This window comes from Pongo abelii, chromosome 10 (genome assembly GCF_028885655.2).
Source record: "Pongo abelii isolate AG06213 chromosome 10, NHGRI_mPonAbe1-v2.0_pri, whole genome shotgun sequence".
In the NCBI taxonomy this organism is placed as follows: domain Eukaryota; kingdom Metazoa; phylum Chordata; class Mammalia; order Primates; family Hominidae; genus Pongo; species Pongo abelii.
Window position 1 is genome coordinate 47,872,046 of NC_071995.2, and position 23,622 is coordinate 47,895,667.

General features: G+C 50.4%; 1 protein-coding gene across 2 annotated transcripts; it reads left to right on the forward strand.

The window, feature by feature from the left end:
- The first annotated feature begins 1,419 nt into the window (after positions 1 to 1,419).
- GPD1 (glycerol-3-phosphate dehydrogenase 1) lies at positions 1,420 to 18,772 on the forward strand. 2 transcript variants are annotated; one of them, XM_063711543.1, is made up of 9 exons: positions 1,426 to 1,515; positions 1,994 to 2,171; positions 2,968 to 3,108; positions 3,710 to 3,848; positions 4,227 to 4,339; positions 4,987 to 5,220; positions 5,444 to 5,550; positions 6,850 to 9,719; positions 17,804 to 18,772. In XM_063711543.1, the coding sequence occupies exons 1-8, from the start codon at positions 1,475 to 1,477 to the stop codon at positions 6,944 to 6,946; spliced, it is 1,050 nt and encodes a 349-aa protein (XP_063567613.1). In that variant the 5' UTR covers positions 1,426 to 1,474; the 3' UTR covers positions 6,947 to 9,719; positions 17,804 to 18,772.
- The last annotated feature ends 4,850 nt before the right edge of the window (positions 18,773 to 23,622 follow it).

Genomic DNA, 23,622 nt, shown 5'->3' on the forward strand with positions numbered 1-23,622 from the left:
TGGCTGTGGAAGGAGAATATGGTTGGTTTTTGCTGGGCAGTCCCTGGAACTTAGAAAGCCATTTCTCCCCAGTCTTGACCTCCTGCCTGCTTACTCCTACCCACGGGTTGCACACAGACTCCCCTGTAGCCCAGTGCTTGTTACCAGTTGCTGGCCAGCAACAACCCAGGGGGATGGCAACACCCACCTAGCTGTCTGCCAAGCCAGGAGGTCAGCACATGAGCACACGGTGGTATCTACCCTCTAGGCCAAGGTGCACAGTGTTAGGAGCCTCTTGCTTCACTCTCCAGATCAGCCTGGAAACCAGAGCGTCCCTCATCTTAGACAAACAGATGGCCATGGGCAGTGCAGAGCCCTGAACTGCTGAGTGTGCTCCTTCCATTCTTGCCCTTCCCCCAAAAAACATACACCAAACTTACCCCCAATCACGGCATCTGAGACCACAAAGCCCCACAGACACAGCTGCCCCAGGTACTGCCTGCCTTTCCCTTTTCTGGCCTCTGCAAACTAGCCATTCACCTGATGAAGCCCCTGGGGCAGTACCTTGGAAACCCCTGGGAGAAGGAGTTGAAGGAGACTCAAAGCCTTTCAAGGACAGTGTGCACTCTGTCTGCCTCCTATTTTCTCCTGTCCTCTTAAGCCCAGAGTCTACAACAAAATTGTGAACCGCAATTCTCAGAGCCCTCTAACTTTGACCTTTCCCACCTTCCCTAGAACACATTTTTGGGTAGGGATCATCTGAGGTGAGAGGCCCATGGATGAGTCCCCAAGATGACCTCTGTGGGTGACCAAGACAATCTTGTCTTTTGAGGCTCCTGGGGTCTCTTATCCTTTTTTGAGCTGGGCTGTCCTCAATGCAGGCCCTTACCTCTCATGTGGCCTCATCTTTAGAGGCGGGAAGTGGGCCCACATCCCCCACCCCAGCCCTGCAGTGGAGCTAGCGTGGGCCTGCTACAGGACAGAACTGTGGAACAGGGTCCTGCGAGGGTATGTGGCAGGGTGGGGGATAGGGGGTCATGGAGGAGCCTACCTCTGAAAAGCATTCCCTTAGCTGCTACTGAAGCTAAATACAATTTATTTCATGCTGGGGGACAGAAAGGAGCGAGGGAGAGCAGTCACCTGCTCCTTATCTGGGCTATTTTCTTGGCAGACCTCAAAATGAGACCATGGTGGGGAGGGGGTGGGAAGCTGGGCTGGGGCCAAGGGAAGAAGCTCGCCAGCACTGTCAGCCGACGAGCCCAGGAAGAAAAGCCGGGCCTAGTCTCTGCCCCATTCCTGTTCCCCACCTGTCGTACCCCTGTCTCTCCTTTCCCTGACTCTGCCAGACTCTCTATCTCCCTGGGCGCCAGTCTCCCCACCCACCCCTGGAGGGCGGGGCTTGGCTGCACCCACGTGTGGTGGAGTTAAATGCTCCTAGCCGGCAGAGGAGCTAGGGAGTGTGGCACTGAGCCGGCTCAGGCAGAGACGCGGCACCATGGCTAGCAAGAAAGTCTGCATTGTAGGCTCCGGGAACTGGTAAGCAGCTCTGTCAAGTGATATGGGGGAAGGGTAGGCCCCCCAAGACAGAGGTGGGTAGGAGGCAGAATGGGTGGGAAAGGCCCTCAGGTTCCTGTTCAGCCCCTGCTGCTATCTTCTATCATAGCAGCACAGGACAGATGGTGCCCGGCCCTCTCCTGGCCCCCACCCACCTGGGCAGCTGCACCTGTTCACCATAGGAAGGCGTCTCCAGAGTTCTCTATGTGAAGAGCCGCTTGAGTTTGGGGGTGGGAAGATGAGAAGGGGGGCTCCCTTCTCTAGTAGCAAAGGGTGAGGAGACTGAGTCTCCTTTCTACTGCCAGGTTACTGGGGACTATTTGTCATGGGAGTGGAGGTGATAAGGAAGGTAGGAGTGAACAGCCTGGGGGGCTGCTGTGAGATCCTGAGGTGGGGCGCTGCCCCAACTCCTGCCACTGTTCCCTCCTCCTGTACTTTCCTGTGCTCCCCCTCCCACCAGGGGCTCAGCCATCGCCAAGATCGTGGGTGGCAATGCAGCCCAGCTGGCACAGTTTGACCCACGGGTGACCATGTGGGTATTTGAGGAAGACATTGGAGGCAAAAAGCTGACTGAGATCATCAACACGCAGCATGAGAATGTCAAATACCTGCCAGGGCACAAGTTGCCCCCAAATGTGGTGAGCCCCAACACCCTGCAAGGAACGGGGAGAGGAAGGGAGGGCCAGGAGTCGGAGCCGACCTTACTCAACAGGTGCCTCCTGCTGAGAGGGCCGCTTCAGGTGCAGCAGGACTTGGGAAGGTCTCAGGAGGGCTGCTCTGGGCCCTTTCCTGAGGACTGAGGAGAACCTATGCTTTCCCCTCACAGGCTCCCAGGCGGGTGGGTGGGGAAAGGATGGGAGAACAAGTTGGTCTCCATGGCAGCCAAAGACTGGGCTCCCAGACTTGGGGTCCGGTTGTGCCTGCCTCCGGCACTAATCCTGTTACTCATTCACTGAGTGATTAGCCGACTTGGAGGCTGCTCCTTGGACTTACGGTCTTTGGTCAAATCCACGTGGCTCTCCCCACCTGGAAAGGGGAAGCAGGGAAGAGAGCAGAAAGGCTGGGGCTCCCCCTTCCCAGCTGGGGTCCCTGAGGAGCTGGGTGATGAAATCTTATTTGAACTCTTTCTTTTGCCAAACCCAGGCTGCTTTTGGCCTCCCGCACTGTCCCACAGCCAAGGGATAGGAAAGTGCTGGGATGAGGTTTCCAGGAGTCCTCAAGAGCCCAGGACAGCTGGAGGGAGACAGAGTGGTGGCTGGGGGGAGGGAGTAGAGTGTCTTATTCCTCCAAGTTCAGTCCTTCTAGATTCAGTCCCAAACAAGCCTTCCTGCTCCCCTACCAGCCTCACTCTTTGGCTCCCAGATCTCCTGAATAGGGTTCCACAGGGGCTAGGGGAGGTCTGCCAGGCCCGTGAGCACTTGGTCACCTCCACAGGTGGCTGTCCCAGATGTGGTCCAGGCTGCAGCGGATGCTGACATCCTGATCTTTGTGGTGCCCCATCAGTTCATCGGCAAGATCTGTGACCAGCTCAAGGGCCATCTGAAGGCAAACGCCACTGGCATATCTCTTATTAAGGTGCCAGGGACACCTTCATGTGGATGGGGGAGGGTGCGGCTCACTGTTGTGGGGTTCAGGGTGGGTGAAGCAAGGAGAACAGAAAATGGCAGACACAGGCCAAGAGTTTGCTGGAGAAAAGAGAGGAAGTTGGCTCTGGAGAGGCTTAGGAAAGCAGTGAGGTGCTGGGGGGTCACTGGAAGGGAGGCTGAAGGGAGGAGACAAGAGATTGGTTTGGAGGTCTTCTTGGGGAGTTTGGGAGGTGTAAAGGAATGCCTGGGAGATATGAGAAGCACGCTGGTTTGAGAAGTGTGAAGAGTAGCTGGTTTGGAGCAGTGACTGGTCACTGAATGGCAGTTTGTTGGGGCAGTCAGGCGGGGTTGCCTAGGGATGTGGAGGGGACCCGTTGCCTTGGAGAGGTAGACTGGTTGAGGGTATGTGGCAGGACAGTTGGTCACATGCTGTCTGGCCTCCTCACAGCAAACTTGAGCTGGGTTGGAATGGGGCAGGACCTGTCGGGGGGACACAAATGAGCAATGGATTTGGAAGGGACAGAATTTCTGGGCGGAAGCCCGCAGGTGGGCACAAAGGGCACCTGGCCTGAGCTCCATCCTGTGCTCAGGGGGTAGACGAGGGCCCCAATGGGCTGAAGCTCATCTCGGAAGTGATTGGGGAGCACCTCGGCATTCCCATGAGTGTGCTGATGGGGGCCAACATTGCCAGCGAGGTGGCTGATGAGAAGTTCTGTGAGACAACCATTGGTGAGAGCCCCCTGCCACCCGCATACACAGTGCATCTAGTTGCATCCCCTCCCCAAACTGCCCCAACCCCACTTAGCCATCTCCTTCCCATAAGGCACAGAAAGGAAAATACAAGCATCAGAGGTGAAGGAGGCTGGGACACCCCCAGGGAAGGGGCTGCAGGGCCTGCTTAGGGAAGCACAGTGATGAGCCCTCCCTCAGAGTTGGTGCAGTGGCACACCTGTGGTCCCAGCTACTTAAGAGGCGGAGGCGGGAGGATCACTTAAGCCTAGGAGTTTGAGTCCAGCCTGGGCAACAGAGAGAGATTCCCATCTCTATAAAATAAATATTTTTTAAAAAGAGTCCTTCCCTCAAAGCCTTGCCCCCTCCTCACTTTAGGCTGCAAGGACCCGGCCCAGGGACAACTTCTGAAAGAGCTGATGCAGACACCCAACTTCCGCATCACGGTGGTGCAAGAGGTGGACACAGTAGAGATCTGTGGAGCCTTAAAGGTGAGAGGGGCACAGAGGCAGCTATGGGGTGAGGAGAAGGCCCCAAAGGAGGTCTGGCTGAGCTCTGCAAGGCTGCAGGTACTCCAGGCTCTCACTATTGAGCAGTGGTTCCCCTTTCCTACCACGTCCCATGCATATAGGAGGAGCTGCAGAAGCAAGGCCAGGGCCATTCAGGCCAGCTGATTATTCATCATCAGACCGTGGACCCCCTTGCTTCTTTCCCACTTTAGCCCTGTGTGGGACTCCCTACCCTCTGGCTCCAGGAGGTGGTCTAGGGGGACAAGGAGATGCCCAGGCTAATGGGAGACAAGACATCCACGACACCCAGACAGACTAATGGCCAGAACTATGGATCCTGGATAGCTGTTGACTTGAGGGCTGTACGATGGAACGGTCATAGATGGGAAGGTCAACTAGAGAGGAGTGGTTTTCAGAAAATGTCCTCGAGGAGGGAGTATGGGTTAGGGCTTAAGAAAGGGGGTGCAGCAAGGGGGGAAACCAAGAGGCGGAAGTAGGCTTCTAAAAGGCCACACACTATACCTCTCTTCTGCAGTGGGTGTCACGGCTGATGAAAGGCGTATGAGGGGGCTCCACATGGGGCCTATAGGAGGGGGTCTTTTCTCACCTATGACCTCCACTCCTTCAAGAATGTAGTGGCCGTGGGGGCTGGCTTCTGTGATGGCCTGGGCTTTGGCGACAACACCAAGGCGGCAGTGATCCGGCTGGGACTCATGGAGATGATAGCCTTCGCCAAGCTCTTCTGCAGTGGCCCTGTGTCCTCTGCCACCTTCTTGGAGAGCTGTGGTGTTGCTGACCTGATCACTACCTGCTATGGAGGGCGGAACCGGAAAGTGGCTGAGGCCTTTGCGCGTACAGGAAAGGTGGGCCCCGGGAGAAGGGAGAACAGAGGGGGGGCTCTGTAGGCATCCAGGTAGAGGTGCTTGGCGGGAGGCATCTCTGGAGCACAAACATTAAGACTGTTATGCACATCCCCATCCCTCTTTTCCTCCCAAGACCCCACTCCCATCTGAGCTCCAGTCTCTCCACCGCCTACTGACAACCCTTCTCTCCCATTTCCATCCACTCATCCTGTTTTCTGCACAGTCCATTGAGCAGCTGGAGAAAGAGTTGCTGAATGGGCAGAAACTGCAGGGGCCCGAGACAGCCCGGGAGCTACACAGCATCCTCCAGCACAAGGGCCTGGTGGACAAGTAAGTATTGGCCACAGCCCCACTGATTAAGGGAGCCACGGCCAGAAGTGCTTGCCCTGTTCATCTTCCTAAACCTGCCACAAATCTGTGAAGCGGACAGAAAGGGGAATATTACCTTACATTTCAGACAGAGTCCAGAGCTTGCAGAGTCTGGCATGCCCATTGTCCCCCAACTAGTTCATGGTCTTTGAACTCCTTCCAGTCTAGTGCTCTTCACACTACATTACCTGGATCCCTTTGTGCCCCTCCTTCCTTGTCCTCTGCTCTGGGGTTGGAGCTCTGGGGCAGCAGGAATAAGCTCATCCCACTTCTGTCCATCACCCCTAGTTTGAGTCTCTCCCCCAAGGCCAACCCATCTGTTCCCTGAATCCTGTTCTGGGTGCTGAGGTGTAAGGAGAAGGATGGGCTCTGCTTCAAGGTGCTCCTTTTCAGAAAGACAGCGGGGGTGATTGGGCTGATCAGAGCAGAGCTGTGCTGGTCTGAGAAAGACTTCTAGAAGAAGAGAGTATGAAACAGGTTCAGAAGATCCACTCATGACTGGTCAGGGTAAAGCCTGGAAAAGGGAGCAGCTGGGCAAAAGGACTGGAAGAAGGAAATGAGTATTTATTAAGCACTTTCACATCATACCTAATTACATCTTCACATACACAATCATATCTTCACTCCTTTGTTATATTGGCCCCATTTTACAGTTGGTGACACTGAGGCTCAGAGGTTAAGTGGGTTGCTCAAGGCTGGGCATGGTGTCTTACGCCTGTAATCCCACCACTTTGGGAGGCCAGGGCGGGTGGATCACTAGGTCAGGAGTTCGAGCTCAGCCTGACCAACATGGTGAAACCCCATCTCTACTAAAAATACAAAAATTAGTCAGGCATGGTGGTGCATGCCTGTAATCCCAGCTACTCAGGAGGCTGAGGCAGGAGAATCGCTTGAACCTGGGAGGCGGAGGTTGCAGTGAGCCGAGATTGCACCACTGCACTCCAGCCTGGGCGATAGAGCGAGACTCTGTCTCAAAAAAAAAAAAAAAAAAAAAAAGTGGGTTGCCCAGTTGGCACAGAAAATCCAAGCCAGAGAATCATGCAGGCCAGTTCAACATGGTAAGGAGCAGGGCAATTAGCAATCTGACCTTAAACCCAGGGCTAGGGAGTTCACATTCTCAGCAGGTAGAAATTCACAGCCATCCTTCCTGAGCTCCAAGGTGGGAGGGCAGGGGACACGAGGGTTAGGAAGTGAGTGGGGGTGGGGGTAGAGTGGACCAGGAGTGGGAGGCTAAGCTGAGCCTTTCCCTCTCCAATCTAGGTTTCCCTTGTTCATGGCTGTGTACAAGGTGTGCTACGAGGGCCAGCCAGTGGGTGAATTCATCCGCTGCCTGCAGAATCATCCAGAACATATGTGAGTGGGGCCAGGGCCCAGGCCAGGCCGCTTCTTTACCCCAGTGGAGACCAGCAGAAGCCTGGGGTACCTAGTCACCAGGATCTCCAGGACTCCCAGGGAGCAGAGTGTTTTCATCTTTTCGCTGGAGGACAGGAGGCTATGGGGGCCAGCTATGCACCTGGAGATCCTGAACTGTCAAGCCACTGGCAGCCTCTTGCCACCACATTTGCCAGAAATGCAGTTGCCCTGTCCCTCTCCAGATGTGGGGCTTTCTCCGTGTCCTCTGGGAGGGGTGGAATCAAGCCCCAGTGCTGCCTGCTTGGTGGCGGGGGTGATGTATGTGGGGAAGGGTTGGGGGAGAGGCCAGTAGGGCAGGGGCTGCCAGTGGCTGTCTCACATACACCAGGAATCCTGTTAAAGGGCTGAAGAAGTATCTTAGCCACAGGAGGGATGAGGCAAGGATTGTCAGGGAGGGGTCTGGGCTTCTGAGCTGATGCAGGCCCCAAGGACCCCTTTGCTGACCTCTGCCAGGACCCACACAGCTTCGATGGATCTCAGTGTTTGTTAACAAAATACAATGATCTCAAACAAACCCCTTTTAGCTTCTCCTAGCAACATCTGTGTCCTCAGAAACCTCTGGTTCTCCCCCTTCCCCCTCCCACAGGCTGCCCTGGCACCCGAATTGCTGCCATGCTGGCATCTGTAGCTCGCTGGCTTGACATTCTCCCCAGGGACTTCCCGGTTCCTAGTTCTTTGCCAGCTCCTCCCCACTCTGTGTGACCTTTTCAAGCCTTCCCTCACCCTCCCCACCAGCACCCTCTTTGGGGAGCAGGAACTTAATCTGCTGACAGAGCTACACCTTTCACAGCAGGCTCAGATCACTCAGCTCCCTGTGACCTTTGTATTCACCCAGCCTTCCTTCTCAGTAGCTCTAGCTGGGGGAGGTGTCAGCTGGGCCCCTCCTGTGCTATCTCCCCAGATGACATCCCTGACTCCACCCCTTTCTCCCTCCCAAACTCTGCACCTCTTCCTCGGCTGCTCCAGACCGGCCAGGGTAACCAGCTAACCATGCCTGGCATCTGGAAGCCAGCAGGCCAGAGGGTGGCCCAAAGGCTGATGAACGGTAGGGAAGGGTGAGCAGATTCCTATGTTGGTGGGCACCGATATTCCAAGGGCAGCTCTCTTTGCTGAATGAGGGCCTTCTCGTGAGGTACTGACCACACCAGCAACTCGGGAGCTGGGAAACTCAAGGAGGAGGAAGAAAATCAAAACCACCCTACTTCCTGGGGTGAGGAAAGAACAGGAGGGGAGGAGGAGGAGTGTGCTCTGCACTGGCCTTGCTCCAGGATGGGGTGGCAGGAGGGGAATGTCACAGGTCAGCAGCCTAGGCCTCCAGCTATAAATAGTCCGGAGGGCCCGAGAGGCTCCCGCCCGTCCAGCAGGGCTGTCAGCTTCCTGTGTGGCAGCACCTGGCACACTGGCTCTGGCCAGCATTATGCTAAAACCCTGTTTCTCTCCAACGAACCAGGGAGGCGGGCTCCTCTCTGCGCCTAGCCCTTGAGAATTCTGTCTTACCAGTGAAGGGTGGAGCTGCCCAGATCAGGCAGCAGGAGTGAGGGGCACAGTCACCCCAGGCCTCGCTGAGCCCAGGTCTGGGCACTGAGTGTCCAGAGCTGCCTCCCCAGGAGGTTAAGGTGGGGGCAAAGGGGAAGCTTCAAGCACTTTGCCTACTTTTGTTCACTCCCCAGTGCACTGTGACTCAGGCCTTCCCATCAGGCCTATTTGTCTACCCAATAAAGTGTGTTTTTTCCAGAAACAAGAAGAGTTGGGAGAGGTAGCTTCAGTGCATGTGGCAGTGCGTGTGCTGGTGTGTATCATTGTACGTATGTTTTCCCTCTTACCGTAGGAAAAATGAAAAAAGAAATCCCTCCTCCATAATCGCAGCTACTCCAGGGGTCAGCGGCGGTGCCCACTCAGTCCCCATCCCTCTCTCTCCCCTCTGCCGCCAGCGCCCCCTCCCGCCCTCGCCGCAAGCTGGCCCCGGCCCTGCCGGCCCTTCTTAGGGGCTTTATCACGCCTCCTGCAAGAATAGAGGTCACACACGGGACGGAAACGTTAGACACTCATCCCTTGTGCCCATTCCTTGGTCACGGGCCAAGCTGCCGCATCCTTGGCGGTCCAGGCATCGCGGTGTCCCTCGGGTCCCTACCTGGACTAGGCCCACAGCCTGGCTCTAGGGGGCGCGCGATCCACCTCCAGAAGGCCGGCTGCGAAAATCTACCCAGCTACTGGAGACGTCACCGCGCCGTAGGCTGACTCTGATTTAGCATCCTAAAACTTCCGGTTCCAGAGCTTGGCTCGCCAAAGACCCTCCCTCGAGAGAGCGAAACCACAGCCCCCAGAATTCAGCGTGCCTCTCCGAGAGCACGGCGCGTCTGAGGATGCGTAGTAAGGATAACGGGCCCGGAAGCCGGAAGTTCAAAGCAGGCCTCCAGCCAGAGTGACGGCCTGCGCGGACTCCCGCCTTAGTGGGCGGAGTTGTGCCGCGTCTGATGCGCAGTTCCCTTTCTAGAGTGGCAAGCCGAATCCTAGAGGCTAACCCGGCAGGTGGGAGGGAGGAAGTCGCTTTCTGCACTAATAGCTGAGGCGTTCAAGGTTGTCCAGGGACGCTACCCTCACGTGTCTGGTTCCGAGTGCTGCGTTCGGCTGTGCTGGGAAGTTGCGTATATAGTGGCCTCGAGACCCTGCCTGCCTGAGGAGGCTTCGGTTGGACGCGAAGGAGCTGCAGCATCCAGGTACGCTGCCGGCTAGGGCCGCTGCCGGCTAGGGCCGAGCAGGGGCTGCCAGTCCCGCTGCCTGCGCGCCCACCTGGGTCAGCCTCCGCTTGCCGCGTCCTCCCATCCCCCAGTCTTCAGGCCTGGTGCCCTTGAATTCACCCGCGTCTGTTGCGTTGCGGACCGCGAGCCGCACTGCTTCCTGCCCAAGCCCAAGCTCCTAGCAGCAGTAGGTCCGCCTTCCTAGAGCTCAGCGCTAATCCTGTCAAACCTCGACTCCTGCCTGGCGTCTCGATCCTCCACGCTCCAACTCTAAATGCCTGTTCCTTGCTTTATAGACCTCTGCGTCCTGATAAGTGGCTCTCCGGGGCACCCTTCGTGCATATTGGCTATCCAGCTCCACCTCTTGACCGCTTTCACTTCCTGGAATGCTCTCACTGCTGTTCTTCTCCAGCCCACCCTTCTAAAAAGACAGTTCCACTCCCACCCCGATTCCCACCCCAACACCTTTCTGCTAAGTTTTCTTAAGCCGCCACCCTGTCTTTGAGCTCTTGTCTCTGAACTCTCACAGTGCCTCTCCATGAGACCATAAGCTCCTGTGTGACAGAAGCCATGTTCTTTTAAGCGGCCTCCGTAGCATGATGTACTTTATTTTATTTTATTTTATTTTATTTTATTTTATTTTATTTTATTTTGAGACAGGGTCTTGCTTTGTCGCTCAGGCTGCAGGTGTGCGCCACAACGCCCGGGTAATTTTTTAAAAAAGGTGTTTGTTTGTTTGTTTTTTTAAATAGAGAAAAGGTCTCGCTATGTTGCCCAACCTGGTCTCCAACTCCTGACCTCAAGCCATCCTCCCGTCTCGGCCTCCCAAAGTGTTGGGATTACCGGCGTGAGCCACCGTACCCGGCCGATGTACTACTACTCTCTAAGTGCCAAATAAAAAATAGATAAATGATGATGGTTACCTTAAAAGCCCTGAGTTGACCACTATGCAGTGTATGCATATAACAAAATCGCACTTCTACCCATACGTTTACGCAATTTTTTTTTTTTTTTTTTGAGACGGAGTCTTGCTCTGTCGCCCAGGCTGGAGTCCCGTGGCGCGATCTCGGCTCACTACAAGCTCCGCCTCCCGGGTTCATGCCACTCTCCTGCCTCAGCCTCCAGAGTAGCTGGGACTACAGGTGCCCGCCACAACGCCCGGCTAATTTTTTGTATTTTTAGTAGAGATGGGGTTTCACTGTGTTAGCCAGGATGGTCTCGATCTTCTGACCTCGTGATCCGCCCGCCTCGGCCTCCCAAAGTGCTGGGATTACAGGCGTGAGCCACCGTACCCGGCCTTTATTTTATTTATTTATTTATTTTATTTATTTTTTTGAGACGGAGTCTCGCCCTGTCACCCAGGCTGGGGTGCAGTGGCGCGATCTCGGCTCACTGCAACCTCCGCCTCCTGGGTTCAAATGATTCTCCTGTCTCAGCCTCCTGAGTAGCTGGGATTACAGGCATGTGACACCATGCCTGGCTAATTTTTGTATTTTTAGTCAAGACGGGATTTTATCATATTGGCCAGGCTGGTCTCGAACTCCTGACCTCAGGTTATCTGCCCACTTCTGCCTCCCAAAGTACTGAGATTACAGGTGGCTCATGCCCAGCCTTTTTTTTTTTCTTTATTAGCATTATCATTATTATTTTTAGAGACACAGTCTTGCTCTGCAAGTGCAGGGCCGTGATCACAGCTCACTGCAGCCCCAAACTCGTCCGCTCAGGGAAGCCTCCCACCCAAACCTCCCTAGTAGCTGGGACTGCAGGTGCATGTCACCACACCCAGCTATGGTTCTCAATTTTTATTCTAGCCTAACACACTGGAAAGATACAGTATACCTCCATCAGTGGCAGTGACTTGATACAGCAGTGGTTTTCAACCAGGAAGGGGGATGTAGTTAAATGGAAAAAAAAAAACAGGTGTTTCTGGAATTTTTTTTTTTTTTTTTTTTTTTGAGGGGTGGAGTTTCACTCGTTGCCGAGGCTGGAGTGCAGTGGCGACAACCTCTGCCTCCTGGGTTCAAGCGATTCTCCTGCCTCAGCCTCCTGAGTAGCTGGGATTACAGGCATGTGCTACCCCACGCCCAGCTAATTTTTGTATTTTTAGTAGAGATGGGGTTTTTCTGTGTTGGTCAGGCTGGTCTCAAACTCCCAACCTCAGGTGATCCGCCTGCCTCGCTCGGCCTCCCAAAGTGCTGGGACTACAGGAGTGAGCCACTGCACCTGGCCTTGGAATTTCCTATCTGCCTTTTCTCCTTAATTGTTGCCTTCTTTGAACTGTTGGTCCCTTGGCCTCTCTCTTTCTGGTCTTATCCTCTCCTTTGGTTTTGCTTATTACCTCCATATGTATCTGAAACATAGCTTCCCTTCTAAGCTGTATCTATCTAAATTTGTATTTCCATCTGCCTGATAGACATCATCACATGAATGTTGTGTTGAGCATCTTAATTTTTTTTTTTTTTTTGAGATGGAGTCTCGCTCTGTCGCCAGGCTAGAGTACAGTGGCTGCAACTTCCACCTCCTGGGTTCAAGCAATTCTCCTGCCTCAGCCTCCCGAGTAGCTCGGACTACCGGTGCATGCCACCATGCCCAGCTAATTTTTGTAGTTTTAGTAGAGATGGGGTTTCACCATGTTGGCCAGGATGGTCTCAATCTCTTGACCTCGTGATCTGCCCACCTTGACTTCCCAAAGTGCTGGGATTACAGGCGTGAGCCACCATACCTAGTCCCCCCCGCTTTTTTTTTTTGAGATGGAGTCTCACTCCGTCATCCAGGCTGGAATGCACTGGCGCAATCTCACCTTGCTGCAACCTCCGCCTCCCAGGTTCAAGCAGTTCTCCTGCCTTAGCCTCCCGAGTAGCTGGGATTACAGGCATGTGCCACCACTCCCAGCTACTTTTTGTATTTTTAGTAGAGACAGGGTTTCACCATGTTTGCCAGGCTGGTCTCGAACTCCTGACCTCAGGTGATCCACCCTCCTTGGCCTTCCAAAGTGCTGAGATTACAGGCGTGAGCCACCGTGCCCGGTCCCACCTTGGCATTCTGAACACAGTCTTGCCTTTCACTGCAATTTCTGTCAGTCTTCGTGCAGCTTGCACATACCCTTACCCCGTCCTTGAGGGACATCATGCTCTGGTTGTTGTTTCTTTAAAAATATGTATGTATTTTTGGCCAGGCGTGGTGGCTCACGCTGTAATCCCAGCACTTTGGGAGGCCAAGGCGGGTGGATCACAAGGTGAGGAGATCAAAACCATCCTGGCTAACACGGTGAAACCCCATCTCTAACTAAAAATACAAAAAATTAGCTGGGTGTGGTGGCGGGCGCCTGTAGTCCCAGCTACTTGGGAGGCTGAGGCAGGAGAATGGCATGAACCTGGGAGGTGGAGGTTGCAGTGAGCCGAGATTGCACCACTGCACTCCAGCCTGGGGGACAGAGTGAGACTCCGTCTCAAAAAATATATCTATATATCTATATATATGTATTTTTATTTTTTATTTTATTGAGGTAGTCTTCCTGACTTTTAAGAAACCTATCTCACTAATTTCAGTCAGTCTTTTAATTTCAATTCCCTCAACAGAGTAGCACCTAGGAACGCATTCATAGTCCCAAATTGAGGAACATTTTGTTCCAGATGAGGGATTCTCTACTAAACTTTCTCTTGTTTCCTAGCTTGGAATATCCAGGAACAGTTAAATTAGAAGTAATTTATCTCATGCAAATATGAGTTAACAATTTGCTGGGGACCCAGTAAGTTTCTTTTTAGCCGGTGGGATACGTTCTTAGTGTTGGGTTTAGAACGTAGAATTAATACTGTAGAAGGTCAAGTATAATTGAAATAATATAAAAGTACTTTTGACACTATTTCAGTTATATTATGGCTTAAACAAGCTTTAGTGTTGACTTGGAAACCTAACCACCATGAATAAGATCGTTTCTATGGGGAAACAAATTGGATATTGCCTGAAAGGTTCCCATTTGATCTTCCTAGAGAGAATAATTCACTGCAAATGTTTCATTTCTGCTACCTCCATTAGTTCCCTCCTAGCTAGAAAAACTGATGCTTGCTTAATGTTACCAGTTAGAGCAGCCCTGGCTGGTGCAGTGGCTCATGCCTGTACACAATCCCAGCACTTTGGGAGGCCAAGGTGGGAGGATCACTTGAGCCCAGGAGTTCAAGAGCAGCCCTGGCAACATACATAGCAAGACCCTGTCTCTACAAAAATAGAAAAACTGGGCAGTGTGGTGGTACGCACCTGTAGCTTCAGCTACTTGGGAGGCTGAGGTGGGAGGGTGGGCTTCAGCCCAGGAGGTCGAAGCTGCAGTGAGTCATACTCACACCACTGCACTCCAGCCTGGGCAACAGAGTGAGAACCTGTCTCAAAACAAAACAAACCCCAGCAATCCAGGCCGGTCCATGCCAGTCACTTCTGTCCACAGGCATGGAAGGCCAAGTGTTGGCTTTGATGACATTCAGAGACACCTGGTTCCAGGATTGTTTCTGTATCTTGTATGCAGATTTTATTTGCCCTTTTGAATCATAGAGTTCCTAAATGATATCTTCCAGTATCCTTATGAGACTTTACCTATATATAGGGGCCATTCAGTATAGAGTGCAGACAGACCAAGCAGGATGCAGAAGTTATGGAATGGCCTTAAACAGGGAGATGGGCCGGGCAGATGAGGCCTTATCCTCAGGTCTAAATTCAGTCTGTCTTTGTAGGGTACAAGATGCCAACTGGCAAGCAGCTAGCTGACATTGGCTATAAGACCTTCTCTACCTCCATGATGCTCCTCACTGTGTACGGGGGGTACCTCTGCAGTGTCCGAGTCTACCACTATTTCCAGTGGCGCAGGGCCCAGCGCCAGGCCGCAGAAGAACAGAAGACCTCAGGAATCATGTAGAACTGGGGGGCTTTTTCTCCTGAGCAGAGAGGCCCAAGGCATGCTGTGGAGAGACTTCACCTGCCACCATTTCCAGGTCAACAGGACTAGAGCATTGATGGTTTTCAAACCCTGTTGGAAGAAAGTGCCCATGGTTTCTCTGGTTCTGCCAGTCTGTGCCAGTTTGACAGTTTATGGAGGCTTTTGAATCATAATAGCAATGTGAGGGTGAGGTACACCTACAGACATTAAATAATTTGCCGTGTCTGTGTCTTGGTGTTTTTTGTTTACCCAAATAGCATATGGACCACAAAAGGGGAGCCTTGACTACCAGTTTTCTGGGTATAGACTGGATTACCATATCTTGAGCTCTTAGCACCCATGAAGTGGGTGATATACAGCTCCAGGAGTAGTATCTGCCCTCATGATCTCAGAGGAAAGATTGTCCCAGGATTTATATAAATCCCCTGAAAGAATTCTGTAAGGAGCTTTTCTCTGGGTAGTGCTCATTCCTGGGCTGATTACTGGATCTAGGTATCTGGTTACTCTGGCCAGCATGGCCACATGTGCACCTCTGCATCAAGGAGGGTAGAGGCCCTTGTTGGACAGCCGTAATCAAACTGCACGCAGCAGAGGAGGATAGTTCCCAAGAGGAAGGGCTGTTGGGCAGCATGTGGTAAAGCAGTTCACCTCCTTAAGCTCAGTGGGTGTAGTAGAGCATAAGGATAGATTCACTGTGCTACTGCACAGGAAACCTACTTGGAGATTTTATTGCAGAGATAAGAGGATTTGAAAGAAAACAAAGTGCTTTCAAGACCTCATTAGGAAGTGAGAGATCCTTGCCACCATTCCATTTTGAGCTTTGAGGCTCAGCTGATTCACCTCATTCTTGGTGATTGCCCAGAATATCAGCCCCTCTAGACACCTATCCTCTCCCATACACTCATGTGCAGACTGCGCTGACTTTTGCCCCTGCTCATAAACCTCTTCCATGATTTTAAAACACCAACTTTCGGCTGGGCACAGTGGCTCACACCTATAATCCCAGCACTTTGGGAGGCTCAAGCAGGAGGATCCCATGAGCCCAGGAGTTTGAGAGCAGCCTGGGCAACATGGTTGAAACCCTGTCTCTACAAAAAAATTTGAAAAATCAGCCAGGCATGGTGGTGCATACCTGTAGTCCGGCCGGAGGATCCCTTGAGACCAGGAGGCTGAGGCTGCAGTGAGCTCTGATTGTGCCACTGCCGTCTAGCCTGGGTGGCAGAGACCCTGCCAACCAAAATCCATCCATCCATATATACATACCAACTTTCCTATATCCTCAACCCCTGTACTCCCATCTTTGTGTCACCCTGGGCTCTCCTGCCTGCTCTGCTTTCCCACAGTAGGGTCATAAATCTCCCAGATCCTCAGTGCCACTTTCGAGTATTGCTTTCCCTACCCAAGCACCAAATTAGTCCTTTTTGACGAACTTTCTTGTATTCTCATTTCTAGCATTCTAGACCTTGGAGACTTCAAGTCTCTTGATTCCATTTTTCCCCAGTCTGTCAGCCCCCTTTGCCTGCACTGCTTCCTTGTCCAGCATATGCCCATAGATGATCCCCTGCACAACTCACCAGCACCTGCAGTCTCTGCCTTCATCTGTCTTGTTACCAAGCCTGGACCTTGCTCCTTTAATTACCTTTTCTAACTCACCCTTTTCTTTTGAGTATGTAAACTTGCTTAAGGCCCTCTATCCCACACCAAAACAGCTATTCAAGGTTTGTTTTCTTTTGTTGTTGTTTTTGTTTGTTTGTTTAGATGGAGTCTTGCTCTTTCGCCTAGGTTGGAGTGCAGTGGCATGATCTCGGCTCACTGCAACCTCCACCTCGCAGGTTCAAGCAATCCTCCCACTTCAGCCTCCTGAGTAGCTGGGACTACAGGCGCATGCCACTGTGCCTGGCTAATTTTTGTATTTTTAGTAGAGACAGGGTTTCACCATGTTTTCCAGGCTGGTCTTGAACTCCTGACTTCAGGTGGTCCTCCCGCTTTGGCCTCCCAAAGTGATGGGATTACAGGCGTGAGCCACTGTACCTGGCCCCTGGGGTAGTCTTGTACAACAAATTGTCCTAAGTCCTGCACAACTATCAGATGTCCTAGATATTTGGTAGGTGAAAACAGTTTATATAATAATTAGCTGAGCGTATAACCTAACTCCCTTTTACATAAAAACAAAATATTTTTTGTACAGTTCTGCAGGCATGCAACTAAATGGAGGCAAGACTGTACAGTAGTTTGTTCACCATTTCAGAAATCGTGCCGTTAGTGGCTGAGCTGGCTCCTGGTGTTTGAGTCTCTGATACAACAGAATATATATCAGTCTGCACAGGATAGTAGAGTGTTTTAAGGCCAGGCACAGTGGCTTACGCCTGTAATCCCAACACTTTGGGAGGATGAGGTGGGAAGATTGCCTGAGCCTAGGAGTTAGAGGTTACTGTGAGCCATGATTGCACGACCGCACTCCAGCCTGGCAACAGAGTGAGACCCTGTCTTTTTTTTCTTTTTTTGAGACAGTCTTCCTCTGTTACGTAGGCTGCAGTGCAGTGGTGCAATCTCGGCTCACTGCAACCTTCTGCCTCCCGGGTTCAAGCGGTTCTCCTGCCTCAGCCTCCCGAGTAGCTGGGACTATGTGTGTGCACCACCACACCTGGCTAATTTTTGTATTTTTAGTAGAGATGGGGTTTCACCATGTTGGCCAGGCTGGTTAACTCGAACTCTTGGCCTCAAGTGATTCACCCGCCTTGGCTTCCCAAAGTGCTGGGATTATGGATGTGAGCCATGGTGCCTGGCGAAGACCCTGTCTCAATTAAAAAAAAAAAAAAAAGGTAGGGGGTGTGTTGTAAATATAGAAAGTAGCCCAAAGGCTGGGTACCATGGCACATGCCTGTAATCCCAGCTACTTGAGAGTCTGAGACGGGATAATCACTTGATCCCACCCGGGAGTGTGAATCAGGCCTGGGCATCACAATGAGACTATTGTCTCAAAAAAAAAAAAAAAAAAAAAAAAAACCCAAAAAACTCAAAAGGTATTGGGCTGTATAGATGAGAACCACTGGCTACTGGGTCAAGGTCAGTGCAGTGTCTTGGTTTGGGTGGCTAAAGCAAATTACCATAGATGGTAATAGCAATTTATTTCTCATAGTTCTAGAGGCTGGGAAGTCCAGGATCAAGATGCCAGCAGATCCAGTGCATCATGAGGATACACCTCCTGGTTTGCAGATGGTCGTCTTGCCGTGTCCTCACATGGCAGAAAGAGGAAGCAAGCTCTCCTTGTTTGTCTTATAAGGGCACTAATCCCATCACGAGAGGTCCACCCTCAGAACCTAATGACCCCCTAAAGAGCCCACCTAATGCTGTCCCACTGGGGGTTAGGATTTTGACATTGGAATTTTGAGGAGGACACAAACATGCAGTCCATAACACATTCCCTCCCATGATATGCAAGAGCTCTTTTTTTTTTGAGGTGGGGTCTCCTCTCCGTTGCCCAGGCTGGAGGGCAGTGGCATGATCATAGCTCACTGCAGCCTCAACCTCCTGGGCTCAAGTGATCCTGCCGCTTCACCCTCCTTGGTAGCTGGGCTACAGGCACATACCACCACACCTGGCTACTTTTATTATTTTTGTAGAGATGGAGTCTCACTGTTGCCCAGGCTGGTCTCAAACTCTTTGCCTCAAGCAATCCTCCCACCTTGGCCTCTTAAAATGCTGGGATTACAGGCATGAGCCACCACACCTGGCTATGATGGTTAATTTTATATGTCAACCTGACTGGGTCATAGGGTACCCACATATTTGGTCTTACTCTGGGTGTATCTATCAGGATATTTCTGGGCCTCATTCAATCCATTGAAGGCCTGTACAGAACAGGAAGGCTGATTAAGAGAGAATCTCTGTCTTTGAGGTGGAAAATCAGTCTTCTGCCTTGTGACGTGGACTCAGACTGGAACTCATACCGTCAGCTCTCTTGGTTTTCAGGCCTTTGGAATTGGCCTGGAACTATACCATTGGCTCTCCTGGGTCCTCAGCTTATCACCGGCATATCTTGGGACTTCTCAGCCTCCAGAACCATAGAAGCCAATTCCATATAATAAAGCTCTCTCTCTCATCTATATATCTTATCGGTTCTGTTTCTCTGGAGAACAGACTAATTCATCCATATTGACAGGAAAATAGTTCATTCATTGTAATTGCTGTATAATATGCCACTGAATGAGCATATCAATTTGTTCCATTACCCTAGTGAGGAGTTATTGGGTTGTTCCCACTTTTCCCCTCTTACAAATCAATAGCAATGCAGTGAGTATTTTGTATGTTTACTTGGGCCTATGTGTTAGTTTCTCCAAAGGAGGAAATATTACTGGTATTTAGCTTTACCAGTTGTTAAGTTGCTTTTCCGAAGTGGTTATGTAAATTTCACTCTCACCAGCATTTCCCTATTCTGTTGGTGTTGAGTGGTTCTATTAATTTTAATTTACATATCATTGATATCTGGTACGGTTGAGGACTTTTTTATTGATTTATTGGCCATTAGTATGTTTACCCTCTGGGATTTTCCTATTTATATCCTCCCCTCACCCCCACTTTTTTTTTCGAGATGGAGTCTTGCTCTGTCGCCCATGCTGGGGTGCAGTGGTGCGATCTCGGCTCACTGCAACCTCCACCTTCCGGGTTCAAGCAGTTCTCTCTCAGCCTCCCGAGTAGCTGGGACTACAGGCACATGCCACCGTGCCAGGCTAATTTTTGTATTTTTAGTAGAGACAGGATTTTACCATGTTGGTCAGGCTGGTCTCGAACTCCTGACCTGAGGTGATCCACCCACCTCAGCCTCCTAAAGTGCTGGGATTACAGGCATGAGCCACTGTGCCCAGCCCCACTTCTCTTTCTATTGAGTTGTCTTCTTTGAAAAAACAATTTATAGGCAGTACCTTATATATTCTGGATAATAGTATTTTATTAGTTACATGGGTTGCAGGTTTGACTGAAATCATCTTTTAGAGTTTTTATAGGGTGAGGGTGGCTGTAGAGTTCCATGTTGCCTGCATCACATGTCTCTCCAGAGCAAACCTGTGGACAGTGGATCCGAGACCACTTTTTAGCACCTTCTTGGCTGGGGATTTGGTGGGGGTGGTGGTTTTCCAGACCATACAGGAAGATCCCTCATTATTCACATGAGAAAGTTTCTAAAATTGACATAAGTTGCAGGCCCAGAATTCAGAATTTTCAACAATCTCCTGATCTCACAAACCTAGGCATTCAGACTTCCTTGCTTCTTCCTTTCACAACCTGGGTGGGGTTTTTTTATGGTTTCCCCTCTTTCACTAAGGCTGTTGCTCTTTCAGGGTCCCAGCTTTAACTGGGGGTTTCAGTTTCCTGCCTGGAGCCAGTCTTGTCTTTAGTTGTCAGTATTAAAACAAGTCCTTAAGGTACGTTTCCCTTATCCCCTCAGTAATTGCATCGGCTATTTTCCTGTCTGCTCTAGTTTTCAGTTCCTTTTTCTTTAGTCTTTCTTGGAAGCTCTGCTATGCATTTTTAAAAAACAGCTTAGAAAATACTTCATCTATCATTTCTAGATATTTGTCTCAGTTTATTTTAGTCTGCATTAAGCTAGAACTGATACCTTTCATATACTCTCATGTCTCTTCTAAACATAATACCCTTCCCTTCCATTGCTTTTTTGCCTGGCAAAACTCCACCTCACTCTAATGGCCCAGCTTTGCTCTCAAGTTTTCCTCCACCTTGCCAAGAATAATTTAAAATAGTTCTTATCACATTGTATTTTATTTCCCCCTTACTGGAGTGTGAGCACTTTGAGGATAGAAACCAGACCTTGTTCATCTTTGTGTCTATAGCTCCTGCTATAGTGCCTATTATAAAGTAGGTACTTAATGACTGTGTTACTGAACTGAAAATGTTTTCCTGCATGAATACTGGATTTTTTTTTTTTTTTTGAAATGGAGTCTCACTCTTGCTCTGTTGCCGAGGCTGGAGTGCAATGACGTGATCTCAGCTCACTGCAACCTCCGTCTCCCAGCTCCAAGCAATTCTCCTGCCTCAGCCTTCTGAGTAGCTGGGATTACAGGTGCGTACCACCACACCAGGCTAATTTTTGTATTTTTAGTAGAGACGGGGTTTCATCATATTGGTTAGGCTGGTGTCGAACTCCTGACCTCATGATCTACCCACCTCAGCCTCCTAAAGTGCTGGGATTACATGCAGGAGCCACTGCGTCCAGCTTTTTTTTTTTTTTTTTTTTTTGAGACAGGGTCTCACTCCGTCACTCAGGCTGGAGTTCAGTGGTGTGATCTTGGCTCACTGCAACCTCCACCTCCCGGGTTCAAGCGATTCTCCTGCCTCAGCCTCCCTAGTAGCTGGAATTTCAGGTGGCAACCACCGCACCTGGCTAATTTTTGTATTTTTAGTAGAGACGGGGTTTTGCCATGTTGGCCAGGCTGGTCTCGAACTCTAGACCTCAGGTGATCTGCCTGCCTCTGCCTCCCAAAGTGCTGAGATTACAGGTGTGAGCCACTGTGCCTGGCTATGAATACTGGATTTAAAGTCTGAAGAACTTCATTTATCATCCACCAACTAAACTTACATAATTATTTTTAGGATTAGGATGGACAATCTGGTTTTTTGTTTTTGTTTTGTTTGAGACAAACAAAACAGTGTGTCCACTCTGTCATACAGTCTGGAGTACAGTGGCGTAATCACGGCTCACTGCAGTCTTGACCTCCAGGCTCAAAAGATCCTCCTACTTCAGCCTCCTGAGTAGCTGGACCATAGGCGCATGGCACCACTTGTGGCTAATTAAAAAAATTATTTGTAGAGATGGGGTCTCCCTTTGTTGCTCAGGCTGGTCTTGAATTCCTGGCCTCAAGCAGTCCTCCTGCCTCAGCCTCCCAGAGTGCTGGGATTACAGGTGGTAAGCCACGACACCTGGCCTTTTTAAACAACTTCTGAGACTAGGTTTCCTCATTGTGGCATATTGAATCTTTCATAGATGGCTCAGCAATGTCTCCCATTCCACTGGTCTTCAGTGACCTTGCCACTTCTTCATCAAGAGGTAGAGTCTATCTTACCACCCTGCCTTGCATCTGGGCAGTCCCTGTGATTACTTTGATCAGTAGCATACAGTGGAAGTGATGGGTGCCACTACTAGACAACACTGTTTTTTTGAGACAGGGTCTCATTCTGTCGCCCAGGCTGCAGTGCAGTGGTGCAGTCATTGCTCACTGTAACTTCAAACTCCTGAGCTCAAGTCATCGTCCCACCTGATTCTCCAGAGTAGCTGGGACTACAGGTGTGCACCATAACACTTGGCTAATTTTTTAATTTTTTTGTAGAGATGGGGTCTCACCCTTGTGCCCAGGCTGGTCCCGAACTCTTGGCCTCAAGCAGTCCTTCTGCCTTGGCCTCCTCAAATGTTGGGATTACAGACAGGAGCCACCATGCCCAGCCTAGATAACATTCTCAAGTGTCCTAGCAGCTTCTGCTTCCTGCCTCTTGGAACCTAGCCACCTGTGCAAAGCCCAAGATAAGGGAGAGGCATGTACAGGCACTTCAGTTGACAGCCCTGACTGAGCTCCTAGGGAAAATCCAGCATCGACTGATAGCCAGGCAAAACTAGGTAAGTAAATCATCTTGGACGTCCATTGCAGCTGCATCTTCATTCAAATAAATAACTCCATTCCCAACTGCAATCTGACTGCAACCACATGAGGTACCTCCAACTGAGCTCAACCAACCACATCATGAGCAATAATAATATTCTGTTAAACCACTATGTTTTAGGGTGGTCTGTTACATATTAATAGATAATCACAACACCCATTTATGAAATGGGGATAATCCAGTTCTACAGCAGTGTTTTTTTTTTTTTTTTTAAACATACTTGGCTCAGCCAGTGTTTTTTCTTTTTCCTTTTTTTTTTTTTTAACAGAAGTGTTTTAAACCTTTTAGTTATTGTTGTATGTGAAATCACTTTTGCCAGGCGCGGTAGCTCACACCTATAATCCCAAAATTTTGGGAGGTCAGCATGGGTGGATCACTTGAGGTTAGGAGTTCAAGACCAGCCTGACCAACATGGGGAAACCCCATCTCTACTAAAAACATAAAAATTAGCCGGATATGGTGGCACGCACCTGTGGTCCCAGCTAGTCAGGAGGCTGAGGCAGGAGAATCACCTGAACATGAACCAAGATCGTGCCATTGTACTCCAGCCTGGCGACAGAGCAAGACTCTGTCTCAAAAAAAAAAAAAAAAAAAATCACTTTCTAAGCTGTAAAGCACTATATAAACATAAGTCGTTTTTCAATTAATAATAAAGCTACTTGGGAGGCAGGAGGATCGTTTGAGCCCAGGAGATCCAGGCTGCAGTGAGCTATGATCAAGCCACTGCATTCCAGCCTGGGTGACAGAGTGAGACCCTATCTCTAATAAAAGAATAATAATAATAAAGTTAAAACCCTTTTATAGCCAATAGAGGAGAGGTAACGCCTTATTTCTTTTAAAAATACTCCTGGTTCTCTGGTATAGATGATGTTAGTCTGTATCTAACCTACTCCACTAATTTGGGTCCCTCCAGGCCATCTACAAAACTGGTTTTATGACAGTCTTGCAGCACCAGTAAGTTATCTTCTAGCTCTGTATTCAAACTCTCTAGAACCCTACCTGTCACCCCCACCCCAACCATATGCACACAGTTCCTTCTCAGAACAAGATTCTGTTCCGATAGCCGGCCCTCATCTTAATTCATTTATCCAATGCAAACTAATATAATCAGTCTGTGCCTTTGGCTGAATGTTTCTGCAACATCTAGTCTTCCTCATGAAATCTTGGGAAGTGCTGGTAGACACTGCAGAGTGGTTAATTAAATTATGGTATAGATAGTATGGTAGTTAGGAATAGAGAGGGATAGTAAGTAAGATAGGAATAGTAAAGGTTTGACTCCTTACTAGCTGC